The sequence below is a fragment of the Diceros bicornis genome, chromosome 26, assembly GCF_020826845.1.
Source record: "Diceros bicornis minor isolate mBicDic1 chromosome 26, mDicBic1.mat.cur, whole genome shotgun sequence".
Classification (NCBI taxonomy): Eukaryota; Metazoa; Chordata; class Mammalia; order Perissodactyla; family Rhinocerotidae; genus Diceros; species Diceros bicornis.
In genome coordinates, this window is record NC_080765.1 from 19,850,874 (window position 1) to 19,872,172 (window position 21,299).

General features: G+C 40.6%; 1 protein-coding gene and 1 pseudogene across 2 annotated transcripts in view; both read right to left on the bottom strand.

Moving 5' to 3' along the window:
- Positions 1–1,385: 1,385 nt before the first annotated feature.
- Positions 1,386–21,299, bottom strand: part of CRCP (CGRP receptor component) — a 59,300-nt gene continuing 39,386 nt past the window's right edge. For both annotated transcript variants that reach the window (XM_058569498.1, XM_058569499.1), the window contains 2 exons: positions 10,580–10,637; positions 1,386–5,446 (listed from right to left, as the gene is read on the bottom strand). In XM_058569498.1, coding sequence (XP_058425481.1) covers positions 5,297–5,446; positions 10,580–10,637 — 208 coding nt within the window. In that variant the 3' untranslated portion in view covers positions 1,386–5,296. The remainder of the gene's footprint in view (positions 5,447–10,579; positions 10,638–21,299) is intronic.
- On the bottom strand, positions 14,296–19,498 carry LOC131422343 (DAZ-associated protein 2-like; annotated as a pseudogene).

The following is a 21,299-nucleotide window of genomic DNA, read 5'->3' on the forward strand; positions in this document are numbered from 1 at the left end:
AATGCAAAACTATAAAACTCCAAAAGATAACATATGAGAAAATCTAGGTGACCTTGGGCTTCATGATGACTTTTTAGGTAAACCAAAAGCATGATCCATCAAAGAAAAAGTGGATAGGTTGGACTTCATTAAAATTAAAAACTTCTGCACTACAAAAGACACTGCTAAGATAATGAAAAGACAAGCCACAGACTGGGAAGAAATATTTGCAAAACACATACCTGATAAAGGACTGGTATCCAAAATATACTTTAAAAACCTCTTAACTCCCAACAAAAAAGAAAACAAACAACCTAATTAAAAAATGGGCAAGAGATCTGGACACCTCATCAAAAAACATACAGAGATGGAAAATAAGCATATGAAGCAAGATACTGAAAATCGTATAGCCTTAGGGAATTAAAACAACAGTGTAATACCACTACCTACCTATTAGAGTACCAAAACAATGACACCACCAAATTCCGGTGAGGATATAGAATAAAAGGAATTCTCATTGACTGTTGCAAAATGGTACAGCCACTTTGGAAGACAGTTTGGCAGTTTCTTACAAAACTAAACATACTCTTACCATATGATCAAGCTATCACACTCCTTGGTATTTACCCAAATGAGCTGAAAACTTCTGTCCACACAAACCTGCACATAAATGTTTATGGCAACTTTTTTTGATAACTGCCAAAACTTGGAAGTAACTAAAATGTCCTTCAATAAGTGAATGGATAAACAAACTGGTACATCCAGACAATGGAATATTATTCAATACTAAAAAGAAATGAGCTATCATGCCAGGAATGACATGGAGTAACCTTAAACGCATACAGCTAAGTGAAAAATCCAATTTGAAAAGGCTACCTACTGTATGATTCCAACTATACGACATTCTGAAAAAGGCAAAACTATGCAAACAGTAAAAAGATGAGTGGTTGCCAGGAATTTGGAGGAAGGAAGGGAAAGAGGAATAGGTGAAGCACAGGGTATTTTTAGGGCGTTGAAAATATTCTGATGATAACGCAAAGGTGGACACATCCCAGTCTCTGTATGTATCACTGCACTTTCTAATGTACAACACAAAGAATGAACCCTAACATAAACTATGGACTTTAAGTAGTAATAATGTATCAATATTGGCTTATCAATTGTAACCAATGTACCACACCAATGCAAGATGTTAATAATAGGAGAAACTATGTATGTGTGCCGGCAAGGGGGTTGGGGGGAGATGAAAAAGGGCTATATATGTCTGTACTTTCTGCTCAATTCTCTGTAAACTTAAAACTCTGAAAAAATAAAGTCTACTAATTTTTTTTAAATGTGCCAAGGATTTCAATAGAAATTTCTCCAAAGAAGATATACAAATGGCCAATAAACACACGAAAAGATGCTCAACATCAGTAGCTATTAGAGAAATACAAATCAATACCACAATAGCACTTCACAACCACTAGGATGGCTATAATCAACAAGAGGGACAATAACAAGACAGACTGGATTCCATCATGCATTGCTGGTGGAAACACGAAATGGTACAGGTACTATGGAAAACAGTTTGGTAGTTCATCAAAAAGTTAAAACAGAGTTATCATATGATTCAACAATTCTATTTCTGAGTATATGCAAGAGAAAACATATGGTCACAAAAAATTTGTACATGAATGTTCACAAGGAACATACTCATAAGAGCCAAAGAGTAGAAACAATCCAAATGTCCACCAACTGATGAACAAACAAAACGTGGTATATCCATTCAATGAAATATTATTCATCCCTAACAGGGAATGGTACAACATATTTGAACCTTGAAAATATTTATGCTAAGTGAAAGAAGTCAGATACGAAAGGTCACATATTATATGATTCAATTTATATGAAAAGTCCAGAATAGGCAAATACACAGTGAAAGTAGAAAGTAGATTATGGGCAATCTACTTAGATACGATAGCAAGGGCTTTGGTTGGCAAGAGCTATGGGGAAACGGGAATGGAGAAATGACTGCTAATGGGTATGGGGCTTTTTTCTGGGGTGATGAAAATATTCTAGAATTAGCTAATGGTGATGGTTGTACAACTTTGTGACTATAGTCAAAACTACTGAATGGTATATTTTAAAAGGGTAAATTTTACGGTATGTGAATTATATCCTAATTTAAAAAATATATAAAAGGATCTCTAGGCAGTTTTGCTTCCTTTTATCCCCTTTGTTCATTGTGTAATTAAATAAGGTTGATGATTCTTTTCAGGGTATGTGATCTATTTTTTATAATTTTATTTATTTATTTCCCCCAAAGCCCCAGTAGATAGTTGTATGTCATAGCTGCACATCCTTCTAGTTGTTGTATGTGGGACACGGCCTTAGCGTGGCTGGAGAAGCAGTGCGTTGGTGCACATCCGGGATCCGAACCCAGGCCGCCAGCAGCGGAGCGCACGCACCTAACTGCTAAGCCACGCGGCCAGCCCTGTGTGATCTGTTTTAAATTTTACTGAGAAATGATTCATTTGCATGAGTGGTGTTAAGTTGGTTTCAAGAAGAGAAAATGATTTTACAAAGAATATACTGGAGCATTAATTTACGCACCTCTCACTAGGGTACAAAGATCTTTTGAGAGCTGGTGTGGTTACACAATGACTGATTAGGGAAATGGTACCCACTATTTTATGAACAAGCCCTGAATAAAAGGGAAGTCTTCTGAAGGAAGTAGGTCATACTGTAACTTTTAAGCAAAAAGAGGCAAGGAAAATATTTGGGTAAACCTCTAACTGGGAGTCAACTTAATTTTTCAAGAGCTCAATAGTACCTTCCCTACAGATAACTAAAAAGTGTCCCCATGTTAAAAACCAGAGCTTTCCCCTAAAAAAAAGTGAACTGAGAGCCTACAAAAGTCTGGAATAACAAAGGAAGGCTGGAGGACCCAAAAAATAGCTACAGTCACTGGGCCAGATGCTGGAATTAGTTCTCAAAGTTCTGCCTTCCTCATATGCTACAACGCCTGCCCCAGCTCTTCTTAGAGCTGCCTCTCCTGGAGTGACTGGGCTGGACATCAGCCTCCACGTTTGGGACATAATTTAACTGTCAACTACACATTCAGTAACTCTCACAGAGGCCAAAGACAACATGCAAATGGACAGGCTTTTTTTCTTTCTAAAGAATGAAACAGGGGCCGGCCTGGTGGTATAGCAGTTAAGTTCGTGTGCTCCGCTTCGGTAGCCCGAGGTTCACAGGTTTGGATCCCGGGTGCAGACCTATGCACCACTTGTCAAGCCATGCTGTGGCGGTGTCCCACATAAAGTAGAGGAAGATGGGCAGGGATGTTAGCCCAGGGCCAATCTTTGCAGCAAAAAGAGGAGGACTGGCATTGGATGTTAGCTCAGGGCTAATCTTCCTCACCAAAAAAAAAAAAAAAAAAAGAATAAAACAGTCACATGGTCAAAAACTGAAACCATAGAGAAGGATATAAAATGAAAAGCAATTTTCCCAGCCTCTCCAGCTCTCCTTCCTAGATGTGATCCTCGTTAAGTTTCTTAGGTAAATTAGTTTTTATTTCTGAAATGATTATTAATGCGACAGGAATATTACACAGAACATGTTTCTTATAAAGGTTAAGCCTCCCAGAGCCTGCCTGGCTTAATCAGAAACTGAGGCTAAATTCAAGTCCCAAATACAGAAACTTAAAACTTTCTTGAAATCTAACACAGAATTTAGATCTAAATAGATTCAATTTTTTTTTAAATCACATATTTTAGCTTTTAAGTCAGTCACTTTATTTCTTTCTATACGTGGCAAAACAAACTCTTCAAAGATTTATAAAAATATCAAAAGTTGGCAGTCACCTGGAAACAATTTATTATTAACTAGATTAAGCTCTATATCCATCAAGAAAAAGCATCTAACACATTCAAGGTTAAAATGAAACAACAATGACATAAGCACATGTATGCCTTGACAAATAAATCAACAGCTCCTGTAAAATTCCCAGTACTCAAGAGAGACTTAAAAATAAATGCCTTGTTAATTTCAATGTTGCCTATAAGCAGATCTCAGTTGATCCTTAGATAATAAGGTTACGATTGACATAACTGCAACTGGCAGGGGTGGTAGGGAGGCTGAAATAACCTGGGAATTGCAAGGGGGTAGAAAGTAATCCAATTAACAGCAACACGGAAACTATGTAATCTTACAACAAAATGAGTACCAATTTGGAAAATTAACGTCTATGGGCATTTTCTTCCCCAAATAGGGTAGAGAGCAAATGTGGGAAATTAATTTTTAGCAGTATTCCTAGGACCTAAGGCAACCACATGTCTGGAGCTACTAAACTCTCCAAAGCCTGAATATTACAAGTTCTTCACATGGTAATTATCCTAATATTTTAAATTCAGAAACTGATGCAACCCTGCAACAGCCAACAAATTCAAATTCTTATTAACCAACCTCTAGTTCTTCATATGCTGTCCCTGAAAAGAGCTACGTATTTGCGCCTTTTCAAAATGCAAACCATTTGCCCATTGTGCAAACGACCTGGCCTCAATAGAAGGTGCCTACCCAGGGCTCCTGTCTCAGGTCAGGAACTGAAGATGGTCCAAAAGGCAGCCAACACTGTATTTTTGCTGCCACTGTCATTCATTCTGGAGTCTCTTTTCAACTGGAATGAGCTGGTACCCTAACCTTTATGACTAAATAGTGAGCCGGTACACAAAGCCCATGTCAACAGAAGAAAGGGGCCTTCAGACCTGATGGCCGGGCTCTTATCTCTGCTGTTCTCAAGGAAAAGATTCCTGTAAGGTGAGCCAAGTTCGGTGGCTCATTTTAACCTAAAGCAACGATCTGCTGCTCTGGGCGGTTTTAGACGTCTAACCAAATTCTCATAACTCAGCTCTCACCCCAGTAGCACTCTGTGCCCCGGCTTGGGAAGTTCCTAGGGAAGCAGATGAAACTAATTAGGACACAGCCCATCAAAGACAACACAAGTATTCTACTAGCTGTGTACAGGGACCTTCCCACAACTGTGGCAAAGGCCACAGAAGAAACATTTTACCACAGAGGTTCCACAGTCACTGTCCTCTTCGACTCTGTCCTCTTCTCTTTCTGCCCCGACAACCTCAGCCTATCTTCACCCATGTTTCTTGTCCCAGAGACACAAGAATTTCTTTTTAGCTTATATTTGAGATTTACCCAACTAAACCATGAAATCAGGCCTGTTGGGGTAGAGGGTAAAACCAAATAAACAATCCTCTGAACATCCGGGAAATGACTGCTAGGCCTTTCAACTTCATGAGACACTTGGGCTAGCTGTGCTCTTCTATGCTGGGTCCTCTTCATCCATTGTCACGTCATCGTTGGTATTTTTCTTCTGCTCAGCCTCTGGCCCTGCAGGCAGAATGCTTGTGACGGTGTGGAGGAGTGCTTCGATCTGCTCTTCCGTGAGCCGTTCTTCACTCTCTTCCACCATCTGCAGGAGGAAAGAAAACCCTCCAGGGGTTACAAATGAGCCTCACAAGCCAGATCCACCCCTGCCCTCCCCTGCCTATGTTGTTTTCGGTCTCGGCACAGCCTCTTGGCACACATAGCTCAGGGCTTAGCTCCTGAGTCACCTCAGGTCTCTAGATCCTCTCCATCTTGGCTCCACGGGAGGGAGAAGCCAGCTCAAATGCCGGGGTAAGCCAATGCGACTGCTCAAAATGGGTCAGTGAAAAAAGCAAGTTATAGGTTAGCATTTTTCTTTAAAGAAAAAGAACACCTTAACAGTTCTATACCCATCCACATACAAACACAAACATGTTGTATACACAAAGAAAACTAACCTCTGGGGAGTGAAATGGCACCTTATATACTTTCGTATTTCACAAGCACATCTGTAACTTATGAAGCATATCAACAACTCATTGGATGACTGCCCACTATGTGCCAAATAGTTTATATATTTTTTCTAACCCTCACTGCCACCACCACTAACAACAGCCCTTTAGGGAGCTCATGGGCCTGGTGTTGCCCCTTGCACTTCACATCCATTATTTCTGTTGACCCTCACAACAATCCTAATAAAGGGCAGAATTAGAATCCCAAGCCAGGCCTGCCCAACTCTTAACACCTGCAATCTAACACACACCATGTGGCCTTGGTCATCTCCTGGGAATGCAGAACAGGAGTCTGATGAACGGCAGCTGGGAAACAATCCCCCACTGCCCCATCAAAGGTCCACTTAAAGCCCGGTTTCCGACAAGGTCCTACAAATCTGAACACACAGATGATAGCCATAATCATGAGCCAGTTTTCCTAGCCTCACCTCTAGTGCTCAATATATTAGTGAACACAAACATAATGTAGCCACCTTTTAAAAAGCACTACACAGGCAGTCAAGTTACTTAACCACGTTCACTTGGCAGCATTAGCCATCTATTACAAACAGCTTTCTCAGCTAAAGGTGTCCAGGGTCCTGTTCTATGGCATTTCCCACAGCAATCTCTGAAATCTGGCAACTAAGACCAAAAAGAGTTCCAGAAAGAAATCCTTGCAAATTTAAGTAAAGTAAGATGACAGGCCAGGCTTGCGATCCTGAAAAAGACTTCAGTCTGATTGCCTTGCTTTATAGATAACAGTACAGAAGCTAAAGCAGTCAGGTGACATGTCCAAGATCATACTGCAAACTCCTGGCAAAACATCAGTCTCTTCATTCATCTCAGTCCAAAAATGTTCCCACAAATAGAGAATAATCCTGGGTGTTCTAGGGTGGAGAAGATCCTGAGTGAACCAAAGGGGCTACTTCCCATCATGCTGTGAAATAAATCGACCATTTTCTAAAGATTCAAAGGCTCTGTAAAATGTAACTTCTCTACTGAAAAAAGAAACAATCCTCAAAAACCTATTTTTTAAAATCAGACATGCAAAATTAGGGTCTGTAAAAGGAAGTAATCTAACACAGACTGCCTCCAAAGAATGAAGGAAGAGAAAGACGGGATATATCCAATTTGATTATTTAATCTTGAGAAAAGATGGTCTCCACTTGAGAGAAGAATGTCTGCAAGTTATGAATAACTGGCATATGGAGTTGATGATGAACTGCTTCCTGCCTCAGGGGAAGAGGGTGCAGGAGATTGAGGCTGTTGTTAGAGCAATGACCACCGCCCACCAGTATCTGTACAATGCTCCACAGTTCATGAGGGCCTTTCCCGGAATCACTGCCACCAGAGCTTCTCAAGAACGCTGTACTTAAAGTCAGGACAATTTACAGACTAGTAAGTGAAGGCTCAGGGTTATAAGGAAAACTTGATCTGGGTCTCCTAGCAAGTAGTGCAAGGTCTTTTGACTTTGAATCCCAGCTCCTTCTAAAACACCACGCCCTCCAGTAGGAGGTTTCTATCATTTCCTCTCTCAGATATGCTTTATGGCCCAGACTAGAGTTCACTAGTTTGAAAGAGTTTGGTTATATGACCTCTGAGAGGCCTTGCTTTTTAGAAAACCAAACAGAGAGGACTTGAACAGGCTGCCTTCTTGCATCTGAAATTCTGGGTTTGACAGATGCAGCACCGATCAGATGTCAGCTAGGTGTGTTCTTGGCAATAGGCCTAAAGAGCTTTCTAATTTTGCCAAATTCGCCAAAAGCAGAGGCTTTTATCAGCACACAAGCCTCAGGGACAATTATAGTCAGCAACTTTTCTTTTTAACCCAATTTTCAGTCACAGGAAGAAAACTTAAGCTGCATTACGCAAAATGAAATATACACAAAAAGGAAACTTTCAGAAACCAAAAATTTACTAATCCCTCTTGGATCACTAGGGTAAATGATAATAACTATATTATTCCTCACCTTTTCTTCTTAACACAGAATAAACAGAGCCCAAATAAAGAAATACAAAGCACCATCTCAACATTCTCAAACACCAAAGGTTTCAAGTTGTTCAGAATATAAGGGCAAATGAAATGTAAAAATCCAAGTATTTGCAGATGGGTCAAGATAAATGATAAATTTTTATCATATACAAAGATTGTATCAATTCCCAGGGGCTGTCAAACTGGGCTGTTGTACTCCAAAAATGGTTGTTTCTCATTCTAAGTTGCCAAGCCTAACCACCTACTTTCCTCAAAAAAACTCAAAATCTAATAGCAACAGACACTTCTAGGTATTTGACCCAAAACAGTTTACTTAACCTCTGTAAATTTCAATTTTGTCTAATATAAAATGAAAGTAATGCCTATAGTAAGGACCAAATGAGAATATACATTATAGTGTTTTGTAAGTCATAAAACTCTATATAATTTAAGGCTTTTTATAATCACTAAATTATAACAGGCATAGATGGTAGTACTGTTCAGGACAGTGTCCTGTAAGGTCATGGGGTTAACTGTCCTGTCTGCAGGCCAGAGAGCTCACACACTGTCCCAAATGAATACACAACAGGGCATGGCAGAAGTCACAGAAGCTGGGTGGCTTCCTCATTTCCTCACAGACAGCAGGCAGTCAACTGTGTATCTGAGGATCACAGCAAAGCATGGCTGAGATATAACCACAAAAGAGAAGTTTCAGCCTCTGAACTGAACACTAACAAATGTAGGATGCTGGGATTACTTCTGGACCCAGAGAGAATAAATGGCCGTAAGGGTAACACAGGGAAATTCTCAAGTCCTTTGCCCTTTCCACTCTATGTAAAAACTTCATTTCTTACCCCTCTCTGGTGAGAAGAGATACTGCTACAAGCTTTCGTAAATGATTTGATACCCTTTGTAGCCAAATACCAGGCTGGGAGAAGTCTGGCTACAAAATGGTCCAACTGCTGGAAACAACATACAATTTTTAGCAAGGCCCACCTACCTGTGGAAAGGAGAAGAGAATAAACAGTCTGAGGGGATGCCACACACACCTCTCTTTTCACCATGCAAAAGCACATGGCTTGGAGGAACAAGGTAAGGCTTTTGAATCAGACAGACCAAATCAGCCACTCACTAGCCAAGACTATGGTGAGGGCATTAAAGGTGACATATAGAAAGCCCCTAGCTCCAAGACTGGCATGTAGTAGGCACTCTTAGTAGCAGCTAATCTTACCAAGTAATGATAGGGCTTTCTACACGCTCTGGGATGAGGTCATGCTAATCTTCCTCATCTCTTCTCTCCATCTGTTATTAAGCCATGAATAACATATGTTGCTGATTAAAGCTGGAGGAGACAGGACATGTGATCTTTAACCCAGAGGGACAGGGATTAGTTTCTTGCTGTTTTGTTTGTTTTTTCTCTTTTCTAAGTTGAATCTCCAACACAGTCAAAAGGATCAGAATAATGAGGGTACAAAAAAGTATCTCTGTTTAGCCTAAAGGCCAGTTCCCCAGAAAGGCATCCTCTATGGAAGGAATTTTTCTAATTTTGGGTGCATTTTGAAGGGCAAAAACAATGCTGGGAAGATAATAAAAGTTTTAATCAAAAATTAAATACCCCATAACCCTTTTAAAAAAGGTGTTTTTTTTTTAAGAAACTCTAAACATTATAGGTATTTTTGGCCATTTTTCTTCACACTTTTCTGAAGGAAATTTGACAAAGAGCTAAATATTTCTAAAACTGACTTTGGAAACTGCTTTATTCTCATCTCATTTATTCTCCAGCCAAAGTTTTTTTACTGGCAGTTAAACAGCCTACCTAATATCTGTAGCTTAATGATGCTCTCTGCCCTGTACCACAGAAGAAAACTGCCACAACATGCCAGCATAGCAACCACTCCGTATCACTGGACCTCATTTTCACATTCCCCTATACCATCTCCAGCTTCTCTTCCGGCTGCTTTCCACAATTCTAAAGCTGTATGCTATGACTGCTATGTAGACTTTACAAGTGATGAGGCTCCACTGAATGGTTTTATGCAGGGAAACAAGATAGTCAATCTGTGGTTTTAGAAAGGGAACTATGATAGTGGTGTAGAAGATGGACTCAGGAGGCCAGACTGAGGGGGGCCAGGAGAATGGTGAGAGGACAACTGTAAGAGCCAAGCTGAGAAATGATGACAGAAATCAATGCACTGCAGTAGGGAGAGAAGAAAAAATAAGAGGAAATAGAAGCAACAGAACCTGGGGACTAACTGAATATGAGACGAAAGGAAGAGAATCACTTCCAGGTTTCTGCCCTGGGAGACTGGGCCAGGAGGGTGAGGGAGAAAGAGAGCATGTGGGAAAGTGCACATATGCTCCATTAACCTAGAAAACAAACACAGGAAGAGTGGGGTTGAAGGGTGGGAGTGGGGGGAGATAAATTTCACCAGTCATGTTGAATCTTATGTTTTTATGCAACATCTGGTTGGCAATAACCCCTACAGGGAAGCAATGGCCAGAAAGGCTTAGGACATCAGGGGAGACAAAGAGCTGCCAAAACCCTAGGCCCAAACCCTATAGAAGGAATTAAATTTCTTCCAGTCTTCTACTTTCCCTAAGTCCCTATTAACTAGGATAAAATTGGTGAGGTCTCCTTTCACTTATAAAATGGGGTGGTCGTGTAGTCTTTTCAAGAAATGGCAGTTCCTAGCTTGTCTGTTCTCAGCCTTTATCACCCTTTCTGCATCGCAGACCCAGAAATCAACCTCCCCAAGTTCAGGCCTCCTTCACTCACCAGCTGGATCTCAACAGCAGTCATAGGCCTATGATTCAGCAGCTGAAGCTTCTCAGCTCTGTCAGAAGAAAAGTACACAGCATTTAAAACTCTTATACCCCTCAGAATCTTGAGTCTTGACCAAGCTGTTTAGAGAACACATTGCCAGAAACAAATGGGAGAACCACTTGGAATGTGGCCCTCAAGGTTCTTCAACCATAAAATGAGAGACTGAGAACAGGAGAGGCCTATATCAGCGACTCTTACTCAAGGGTACAAATGTGTATTAGAATCTTAAAGGGTATAGAGGCATGGATTGCAAGAAATGTAGCAAATAGTAAAGGTGCAGTTTTAATAAATTTTATTTGGAAAATGTGAAGAAAATAACATTTTCTTAATTCAAAGTATAGAAAGTAAACATTAATAAAATCATCTTGGTTAGTTGGTTATCACTTAGAAATGGCTGAGAATTCCTTTTTGAGACTAATATTAAATGTTACTCAGATTTGACTGGTTATTTTAGTAAACATAAACAAGGACTATAAGGGGCAGGAGTTAATTCACAGTAGTATAAGGTACAGTCCTCTTCCCTCAAGAAGCTTACAATCCAGTTGGGGAAAGAAGATAAATACAAGCAAATTTTAACAAGAGATTTAAGTAACAGCTGAAGATAATTACCATCTGTTACAAGGCAATATATATAGCTCATCGCTGAAGGGGTGGTTGAAATGTGTGGACTCTCAAAGATAACAGGACTTGAAAGGAAAGAGAACGGCTTCAATTACTACCCCTATGCAAGCGACAATTTCTAAATTTCTCTTTCAATCTGATCCTGGAGCTCCAGACTTATCTTTCAACTCAATTCAATAAATATTTATTAGGTTTAAAGACATTCTGGAATAAAAACATGAATAAGCCACAGTACCCATGCATTCGGGGAAGGAGTGCAAGTTACCCAATTTCTCTAAGCCTCAGTTTCATCATCTTTAAAACAGGAATGATAATAGTACTTAATATCTCATGAGGGGGTTCTGAGGAGGAAAATCTTTCCACTTATAGTGGCAGTAGCTACCATTTATTGCTTACTTTCCACATGCCAAGCACATTTAATTCTCAGACTTAATCGATGCTGAGATGGTCAATAACTTGTCCAAGGTTACACAGCTAGTAAACGGCAGAGCCGGGACTCTGCCATCAAAGCTCGTGTTCTTAGCCATCTGCTTCTAGTATTCTGTGTCAAGATGATGACTGTCACACAGTAATTTCTCCATAAATGGTAGTCATTATTAGGCAGTTGTAGTTAAGTTCTACTCCTCATAATCACCAAACATTTACTCTAGACTCAAAGAGGAAGACTTCATGGAGGAGAAGACCCTTGCTGAGCCCTGAAGGATTTTCCAGGCAAAAGAATGGGAGGAATGGGCAGTCAGGGCAGGAACAGCACAAGTAAATGTCCATAAGAACAAAAATTCAGAATTTTAGGAAATGGCTGCTTGAGAGGCTGTGGGACACGAGGCTGAATGAGTTATCTGGGACAAGATCACAAAGGGCCCTGACTGCCAAGAGGGTGGATGTTAGTTTGTAGACACTAGAGAGCAACCAAGGAAAGGAGTGACATACTCCTAGGTGAGAGAAAATGAAGTCGTGAAGTTGGGCAGCAGCAGCAGCAGCAGGGATGACAATGGGACATTTGAAATGCTCCTGGTCACCCTCAGGTACAGTCAACAGGACCTGACAACTGCCCAGTTTGGGTGGGAGGTGGGGTGACGGAAATGGAAGAGTCAAGATTTACAGCCTGTTTGGGAAAAGTATGTTAATCGAAACTTGAATTTGAATTTGAGTTTGTGGTACTTTCAGAACAACAATGATGAGGTCTCCGTTGAGCAGTTTGCCTAGTTTTCGTTCTAGTTTGGTCTAGCACTAAGAAAAAGACCAGAGCTGGATTTATTAGCAAGGAGTTATGTGACACCATGAGAGTAGATATCATAGTCCAGAGATCAACTACAGAGTAAGTGAAGACCCAGGACGGAACACCATAAAGCACCTCCATTTAAGGGGCCAGGAGAGAAGACGCCAAAAGAGAAGAAGGGGCAAAGAGAGAAAAAAGAAAACCTAGGAGAGTGGTGTTAGGGAGACCAAGAGAGCAAAGTTTCAGGACCGAGGGTATTATCAACAATGTCAAATGCTGAAGAGAGGAAAGTAGATTGAGAGTATAGAAGTCACTGGATTTGCCAAAAAAGAGGGCACTGGTGGCCTGTGCAAGTAGTTCAGTTGTGGTGATAACTGGATTGTGGAAATTGAGGAATAATTGTAGAGGAAATAAGCTCTTTTTTTTTTTCTTGTAATGCAATGTCATCACTTTATTCAAATCTTCAAAACAGTCTTTATTCTACATGTTTTGTATAAAAAATCCACAAGTTAAGTGCACCACAGTGTAGAGACATACAATGATGAACTTCTACAACAGTCAATGGTACAGTAAAAGACCAGATGTATAGGACAGCAAACAGAGATGAACTGAAATTATAAGATAAAATAAAATCCAATTTCAGAAAAAAAATCAAAATATTAAGGATTCCAAAATATTCTTAACCCTAATGAGATTTTACTGGACTTAAGTCATTTTGTAGTGAGGCATTCACAATATGACCCCATTAACCCAGCTTAGAAATTCTTGGGAGCCACGAGTGGCTGCATCAAGCACTCTGACATAATAAATGGTAACCGATTCTTGATCTGAAAATTCCCCTTAATTTCGCTCTAAAGTCATCAGGCTTTTGAAAGACATCCTCCTCATTGCCTCTCATATTTTAAACAAACCTGTTTCCAGTACAGCTTGTGTTGATATTCTTTGTTCAAACAAACCTCCGTTTTTCTGGCACCAAAGCAAATTTGGGTTTCATTCATGAATGAAGCGACAACCTATAAAGAGGATCCAAAAGGCACCCTCTACTTTTGCCTGAGAAGATGCAAAAGCAGAAGTAATGGCGTCTGTGCTTGGGGCACAGAGAGGGTTTCAGAGGATCCTCGTGAAAGACTAGTTAAAGATGACAAGTAGGAGGCCTGGCCCCGTTTCCAAGTGGTTAAAGTTCTGCATGCTCTGCTTCGGTGGCCCGGGTTTGTGGGTTCAGATCCCGGGCATGGACCTACTCCACTCACCAGCCATGTTGTGGTGGTGTCCCACGTACAAAATAGAGGAAGACTCGCACAGATGTTAGCTCAAGGCCAATCTTCCTCAAGCAATAAAAGAGGAGTGGCAACCTTAGCTCAGGGTGAATCTTCCTCAGGAAAAAAAAAGATGACAAGTGGGGAGAAGTGCGAGGAGAGAAGGAAATTAGTCTGAAATTAGGTTTTCTGTCCTACACCACTGATTCAATGGAGACTGGTGGGAGGGAATGAAAGATTAGGGTTGAAGGTGGGATGTGGGGCAAAGGATGGAAAGGGAAAAGCAGACAACTAATACACTTCATTTACGACAGGTAATATAAATCAGAGACTTACAGGAGATTAAAGACCAATCACAATAATTTGGCAACTTTACTGTTTAGGAAGATCAAAGTTCCCTCCAAAACTAATTTGATGTTTTATTACTAAAAGCCAATAATGGTATGGTACCGTATTACTCTGGAGGAATCAAAGGAAGAGCCTCAAGTCTACTTTACCCATGTTCATTTTATGAATGGCTATCTCCTCTACCTCAAAATGCTTTGGGGAGGTACTGCTATCATTACATGGTTCCTTATTAAGTTTGAAAAATGCCTGAAAGTTTGGGCAACAGAAAGACATCCCAACAAGTCTAAACTGCAATTTCAGGTTAATACGACTAAAGGAGGTACATTGTGAGAAGTGCTGAAGATATGTGATGTCTTTCCTGGCACACAGGTAGCCTTGGTTCCTCACCAGGTGGTGTAGCGACCATCTGAGCCACCCATGAAGAAGTTTCCCTTCCACTGAGTTACGAAGACACTGTCTCCCTGCATGACTGCAAGCTGAGCAGCATGGGGAGGGCATCCTGGGAGTGAAGGAAAAACATTGCCAGCAGTAGACCCAGCTCCAAATCTAGCACCTGCATCATATACTCCTTCCACCAGCACTACTGAAGCAGATGGATAGATGGGACCAACTGGATAATAAGCCATGGGGATTGTGGAACCTAAAGGACCAATAGCCACTGACTGGGCCAGGGGAAGATACAGCGAGGTGCAAGGAAAAGCGGCTAACATGGTGGAGACTGTGGCAGCCCCTGGGTGCACAAAGCTCAGACGACAGATCTCTGAATTGGCAGATGGAGCATCAGCATAGGGCAGACCCTGAGAAAGGTGCAAGGTCTGAGAGTACACTGGATTCCCAGGAGGCTCACAGGGTAGGTTGGCGGTGTTGGATATTGACCTTTGCTGTTCATGGTGGCTATGGGTCCAGTTCTGCTCAGTGTCACAGACTGAAATAACCTCTTGACAGGATAGAAGTAAAAAGCAATTATAGCCTGAGGAGGGCAAATTCTGGAGGGAGAATGAAGCATGTTTGCTGGCTAAGGAGACACGCATGTGGAGAGATTGAAACTATATGAGAGTAGGGGAAAGACCCTCAGAAAAACAAAAGTCCAAAGTTTCAGTGAAGTGGCTCATGTTCCACCGAGACCACAGCAATGTGGAAAGAAAAAGCAAATTTGAGGGGATCTGAAGGGAAGTGAGTTCATTTTGGATAATTTTCTCAGTGAAGCAGAAGTGAAGTTACCATCTAAGAGGTCTGGATATGAAGAGGGTTAACAGGACTAAAAGCTGCAGAGAATCAGGCAAGGAGGGGACTAGGAATAAGACCAGCAAGCAGTTTAGAAGGCCCAATTGAGTTGGAAAATATGAACCCTCACTCAAAACAAAATTATTTACTTTAACCATTAACACCAAACAGCATGAATAAAGAACAGAGGAAGGGCAGGAATAGAGAAAAGATATAGCTGAATAAATGAGCATCTTAGTTACAAATCAATCAAAGCAATGGAACTCAGTTCATCGAACAGTCATTATTCTGCCAGGCTCTGAACTGCTGGAAATGTTCCTACAGTTATAAAAAGGATCTTGTAAGTCTTCTAGCAACAAACACATTCACACCTCCTCCCTGAAAAACCCACCAACTCAGAGTCAAACCAACCAAGCAACTTCTCTGCTCTTCCACCCAAGGAGCTGCCCACTGCAGGACTAAACCACAGAACTGCATGTGCTGCTGGCTCCAGGTTTGGGGGAGCAGGTGTTACAAACATGGCCCCTGACTTTATAAGCAAGACTACTTTTACTGTCTCTACTTTCTCCCCTTCACTTCTCAACAGTCTGTACTTTAGTTCCTGCCCCAAAAGATCACCAAAACCGTTCTTGCTAAAGGGCCAGTGACCTGCATATTGACAACTCTAGTGGATGCTTCTCTGTCCTGCTCTACCCTGTCTCTGTAACACCTGACATCACTGAACACTCCTTCCTTAAAACTATCTACCTTGTGGCTTCCATAACACCATTCTTCCCCAATTCTCTTATCTTTCTGACTATTCCTTCTTCATCTCTTTCTAGGTTTTCTCTTCTTCTGCTTGCCTCTGTAGCAGTCCCACAGTGCCTTCTTTCACTCTCTGACCCCTTTACTGAGTTCCTCATCCAAATCTTACAATCTCATCTGCTACTATAGGTTTTAACCAAGAAATTCATGTTTTCATGCTATGTGAGCTGAGCTCCACACCTTTGTAACCAACTGCCACCTAGACATTCTCCACCTAAACATCTCAGACACATTTCAAATGCAACACATCCTAAAGTGATCTGACTATCCTTCCCAACAAACCTCTCTCTGTACTTCCCATCTTGGTGAAGAGCCAAACCCCTAGGCCAGAAACCTGCAGGTCATCCTTGACTCCTTCCTCTCTGCCCATATTAAGTCACAAAGAATTACTGATTATATTTCTTTCAAGATATCTGCCCCTGCCTCACCATTTCTATAAGCTACTTCAATTCTTCTTGGTTAGAAGACAATGGCCTCTATCTTCAGAGGTCTGCCACTTTTCAATCTATCTTCACTCTTACAAATAAAGTATCTTAAAAGTTGAAAATCTGGTCATCTCATTATCCTCCTTATAATCCTCCCACTGTTCCCACAGGTTTTGATATGAACTTAAATTTCCTTAGTTCAGCCTCCAGAACCCAGTGAAATCTGGTCTTTGTCAGTCTCTATTAGGTTCATATGGCTTCATCTCCCCTTAGCACTCACATCCCAATTAAATGAAACTGCAAACACTACATAGAAAAGCATCAGGCTACTTCCTGACTCCATGCCTTAGCACGTCATGTTCCCTCTGCTTAGAAAGCACTAACTCACCTGCATCTGGCTGACTCTTCCTTTATATTAAAATCCAGTGTCACTTCCTATAGATAAAATGATATACTCAAATTCTGATACTTCAGTGTCTCTCTACTATGTCGCCACTACCATAGCACTTATATTGTATCCATCTTTGTATCCCCAACAACTGAGACAAAGCTGGCATGAGATAAATGTAATCAGCAGGATAAACTAAAGAAAGAGCTAGGGCAATACTGACTTCCAGAAGTTCAAGGGAGAGACAACTGTTGAACACTGGGGAGACATGGCGCAGGGTTCCATGCTCTGAAAGCAGGGTAACCACACTCCAGACACTAGGGAAACTGACAACTCACCATCTACTCTGAGTTTTGCTGGTCCCAGAAGCCCATGTCCTAAATATGGTGCCAAACCCCAAGTAATCTGTACACAGAAGAGTCCCTTTTAGGGACCCAAGTTATTTACATATCTACCTAAGCTGGATCTTAAAGGCAAATCCTTCCTTTATTCCTGGCAGACATAGCTTTACACCTTAGAAAGGAGATCTCAGAATGAGAGCTGAGACTGCAGGCCAGGCTGCAATTCTTAAGAACTAAATGGCTCAAGACAAAAATTAAAATTATTAAAGAACCAAGTGCTTTGGGGAATTAACATGCTATAGAAAAAATAACATGGGACTTAGTGTCAAAATGTCTTCAAGTTGAGTCTCAACACTACCATTTTTGCTGAATAAGGCTATGAAATCAAATAAAACATGGTTCCTACCATACCCTCAAGGACTCTAGTAGTGGAGGTATTTAAGCAAATTAATGGAACTCCAGTTTGCACTACTAGAACTGACCAGTTAAGGGCTATTATCTTGAATCTCCTCTCCCTGAGAGAACGGTAGAGAAAAACTCTAACAGGTGATATTTAGATATAAGGGTTAAAGACCACTTCAGCACTTTCTACTATAAAGGTGATTCCTGTCTTAAACTGCACTGCCTAGCACAAGATGGTCCAGGTTTTGAAGGTATATAGCAGGTAGCACCCTGGGTCACCAGGCACTGAGGCCAAATGAATTCAATGGGCTACAATGGTCAGCAACCTAGCAGAGGAGAAGCCAGGCCCATCACAGTGAAAGAAGCCTGCCAGCCCCCTCTACTGGTTGTAGAACAACACTGCCTGCAGAGACATGATAACCTTTGTAAAAACCCTGGCATAGTAATCTGCCCCAGGAATCAACCATTTAATGAAAAGTAGACACTAAAAGATCACAAAGGACTTTACAAATCCTCGAATTTAGGATCAAAAATGGAAAAAGCGAACTGAAAATAATCTTTCTCTGAATATTACAGTCTGTTTTAAATTTATATAGATTATGGCTAATCATGAATCAGCTCACAAGGCAATTCCTATTTGTGAGTTTCTTGAATGGAAGCCTAGTACCTATCTGTAGCAGAAAAGATGTAGGGATTGGGAAGCAAATCACCAGACCAGACAAATAACTTAGAAAAGGTCTTAAACATCAACCATTAGGACTTTTGTTGTAGACAAGATGTTACAAGCCCACTAAAGCCTATCTTTCCACTGATTAAAACAAAAAAAACTAAGGACAAAATACAAAAGCAATAACCTGATGACTCTGAAAAGAAAACAAAAGTAGGCGGACTGGAGAGAGAAACAAAACTTGAAGAAAGGACTAGGTAGTGTGGGGATAGATGTGAGGTTTTTTTTCCCCCTTTTCTCTCATAGCCTTGATCCTCAGGCCTGCCCTTAGCAGAGCTATAGCAGTAGCTCCACAGGCAATTAACATTCCAAGAGAAATTCCATCTTTCTGGCCAGAAGAAGGGCAAAAAGGGCCCCTGAGATCCAGAGATTTGGGTGAAGCTCACAACTTGAGGGTAGCTCCCCTGGGAGCCCTGGCAGTAGGTGTCAACAGGAAGGGAGCCCCTGTGGTCCAGAGTGCCAAAGAACATCTTTTTTCTCCCCTTCTCTCTTTTTATTCTCTCCCTGCTTTGGCCCAAGGGTGGTACCAGTAACACGTGCACATGTGGGCAGCTAAAACTTGGAGAGAAACCGAGCACTTGGAGCCAGAAGACCAATAAAGGGGGCCCATGTGGGCCAGAGAATATGGGAGCAATCCCAGAGAGGAGAGCTAGAAATGAGGATTCCCCTAAATTTGAGTATCAGCCTGCACAAATCCTAGGTTCAGCCTGAGCTTCATGTGCAGAACAGCCCCAAAACAGCATGGAGCAAACAGACTCAGCACAGCAAAGACACTGAGAAGTTAACAAGTTACACCACCACTCTAGTCTCATGCAAAAAAGATCCAAAGCTACAAAGGTTTTAAAAACTAAACTGACATTGAAATCCTTGCGCATGGAAGGCAAGACAGACTTCAGGTGTGAACTTAACTAACTTGACTACCCGCTAAAAGAAATTTTAAAAGAATATTAACCAGAGGCTTTTAAGAGGATCCAGAAATCTAAACAATATAATATTCAAAATGTCCAGGATATAATCTAATATTACCTCAATGAGGAAACTATGACTCATTCTCAAGGGAAAAGATAATCAACAGATGCCAAACCTGTGACAACCCAGATGTTGGAATTATCAAAGACTTTAAAGTAGCTATTATAACAACATGAGGTAAAAGTAAACATTCTGGAAATGAATAGAATAATATAAGTTCTCAGCAAAGGGACAGAGATTATAAGTAATAAGCAAATGGAAATTTTAGAACTGAAAAATATAATACACAAACTGAAAAATTCACTGAGTGGGCTTAATTTTAAAAAAATAGAGATGACAGAAGAAAGAGTCTGTGAACTTATAGATAGATCAATAGAAATTATCCTATTTGAACAACAAGGATGGGGGGAAAAGGGGAAAAATGAACAGACAGGACTCAGGGAAGATGGCAGAGCAGGAAGAACCAGGAATCTGACTCTACCACCTAGACAACAACTGTCTAGACAACTAGACCTAAATGTAAAATGCAAAATTATACAACTCCTAGAAGATAACATAGGAGAAAATCTAGATGACCTTGGGCATGGTGATGACTTTTTAGATACAACACCAAAGGCACCATCCATGAAAAAAATAATCGATAAACTGGACTTCATTAAAATTAAAAACATCTGCTCCATGAAACACAACATCAAGAAAAGAAGACGACAAACCACAGACTGGGAGAAAATATTTGCAAAAGATACATCTGATAAAGGACTGTTATCCAAAATACACAAATTCTTAAAACTCAATAATAAGAAAACAACCCAATTAAAAAATGGGCAAAACATCCGAATAGACACCTCACCAAAGATGATATACAGATGGCAAATAAGCATATGAAAAGATGCTCCACATCATATGTCATCAAGGAAATGCAAATGAAAACAACGAGATACCACTACACATCTCTTAGAATGGTCAAAATCCAGAACACTAACACCACCCAATGCTGGCAAGAATGCAGAGCAACAGGAACTTTTATTCATTGATGGTGGGGATGCAAAATGGTACAGCTATTTTGGAAGACAGTCTGGCAGTTTCTTACAAAACTAAACATGCTCTTACCACATGATACAGCAATTACACTCCTTGGAATTTACCTAAAGGAGCTGAAAACTTACGCTGACAAAAAAACCTAGACACAAATGTTTATAGTAGCTTTTTTGATAACTGCCGAAACTTGGAAGCAACCAAGATGTCCTTCAGTAGGTAATGGATAAATAAAATACGGCACATTCAGACAATGGAATATTATTCAGCACTAAGAAGAAATGAGCTATGAAACCATGAAAAGACATAGAGGAACTTTAAATGCATATTACTAAGTGAAAGAAGCCAATCTGAAAAGACTACATATTGTATGATTCCAACTACATGACATTCTGAAAAAGGCAAAACTATGGAGACAGTAAAAAAATCAGTGGTTGCCAGGGATTATGGGTGGAGAGGAAGAAATGAATAGGTGGAGCAAAGAGGATTTCTAGGTCAGTGAACATAGTCTGTATGATACCATAATGGTAGATACACGTCATTACACATTTGTCCAAATCCACAGAATGCACAACACCAAAAGCGAACCCTAATGGAAACCATAGACTTTGGGTGATAATGATGTATCAATGTAGGTTCATTGATTGTAACAAATTTACCACTCTGACGGGAGATGTTGATAATAGGGGAGGTTACACATGTGTGGGGGAGGGAGCATACAGGAAATCTCTGTATCTTTCCCTTAATTTTGCTGTGAACCTAAAACTGATCTAAAAACATAAAGTCTTAATTAAAAAAAAAAAAAGAACAGAGATGATTCTGGGAAGGTGGCAGAATAGGAAGTACCAGAAATCTATCTTCCCATCTAGACAAGAACTGCACTAGGAGAATCTGGAGTCTACTGAAGACGTGG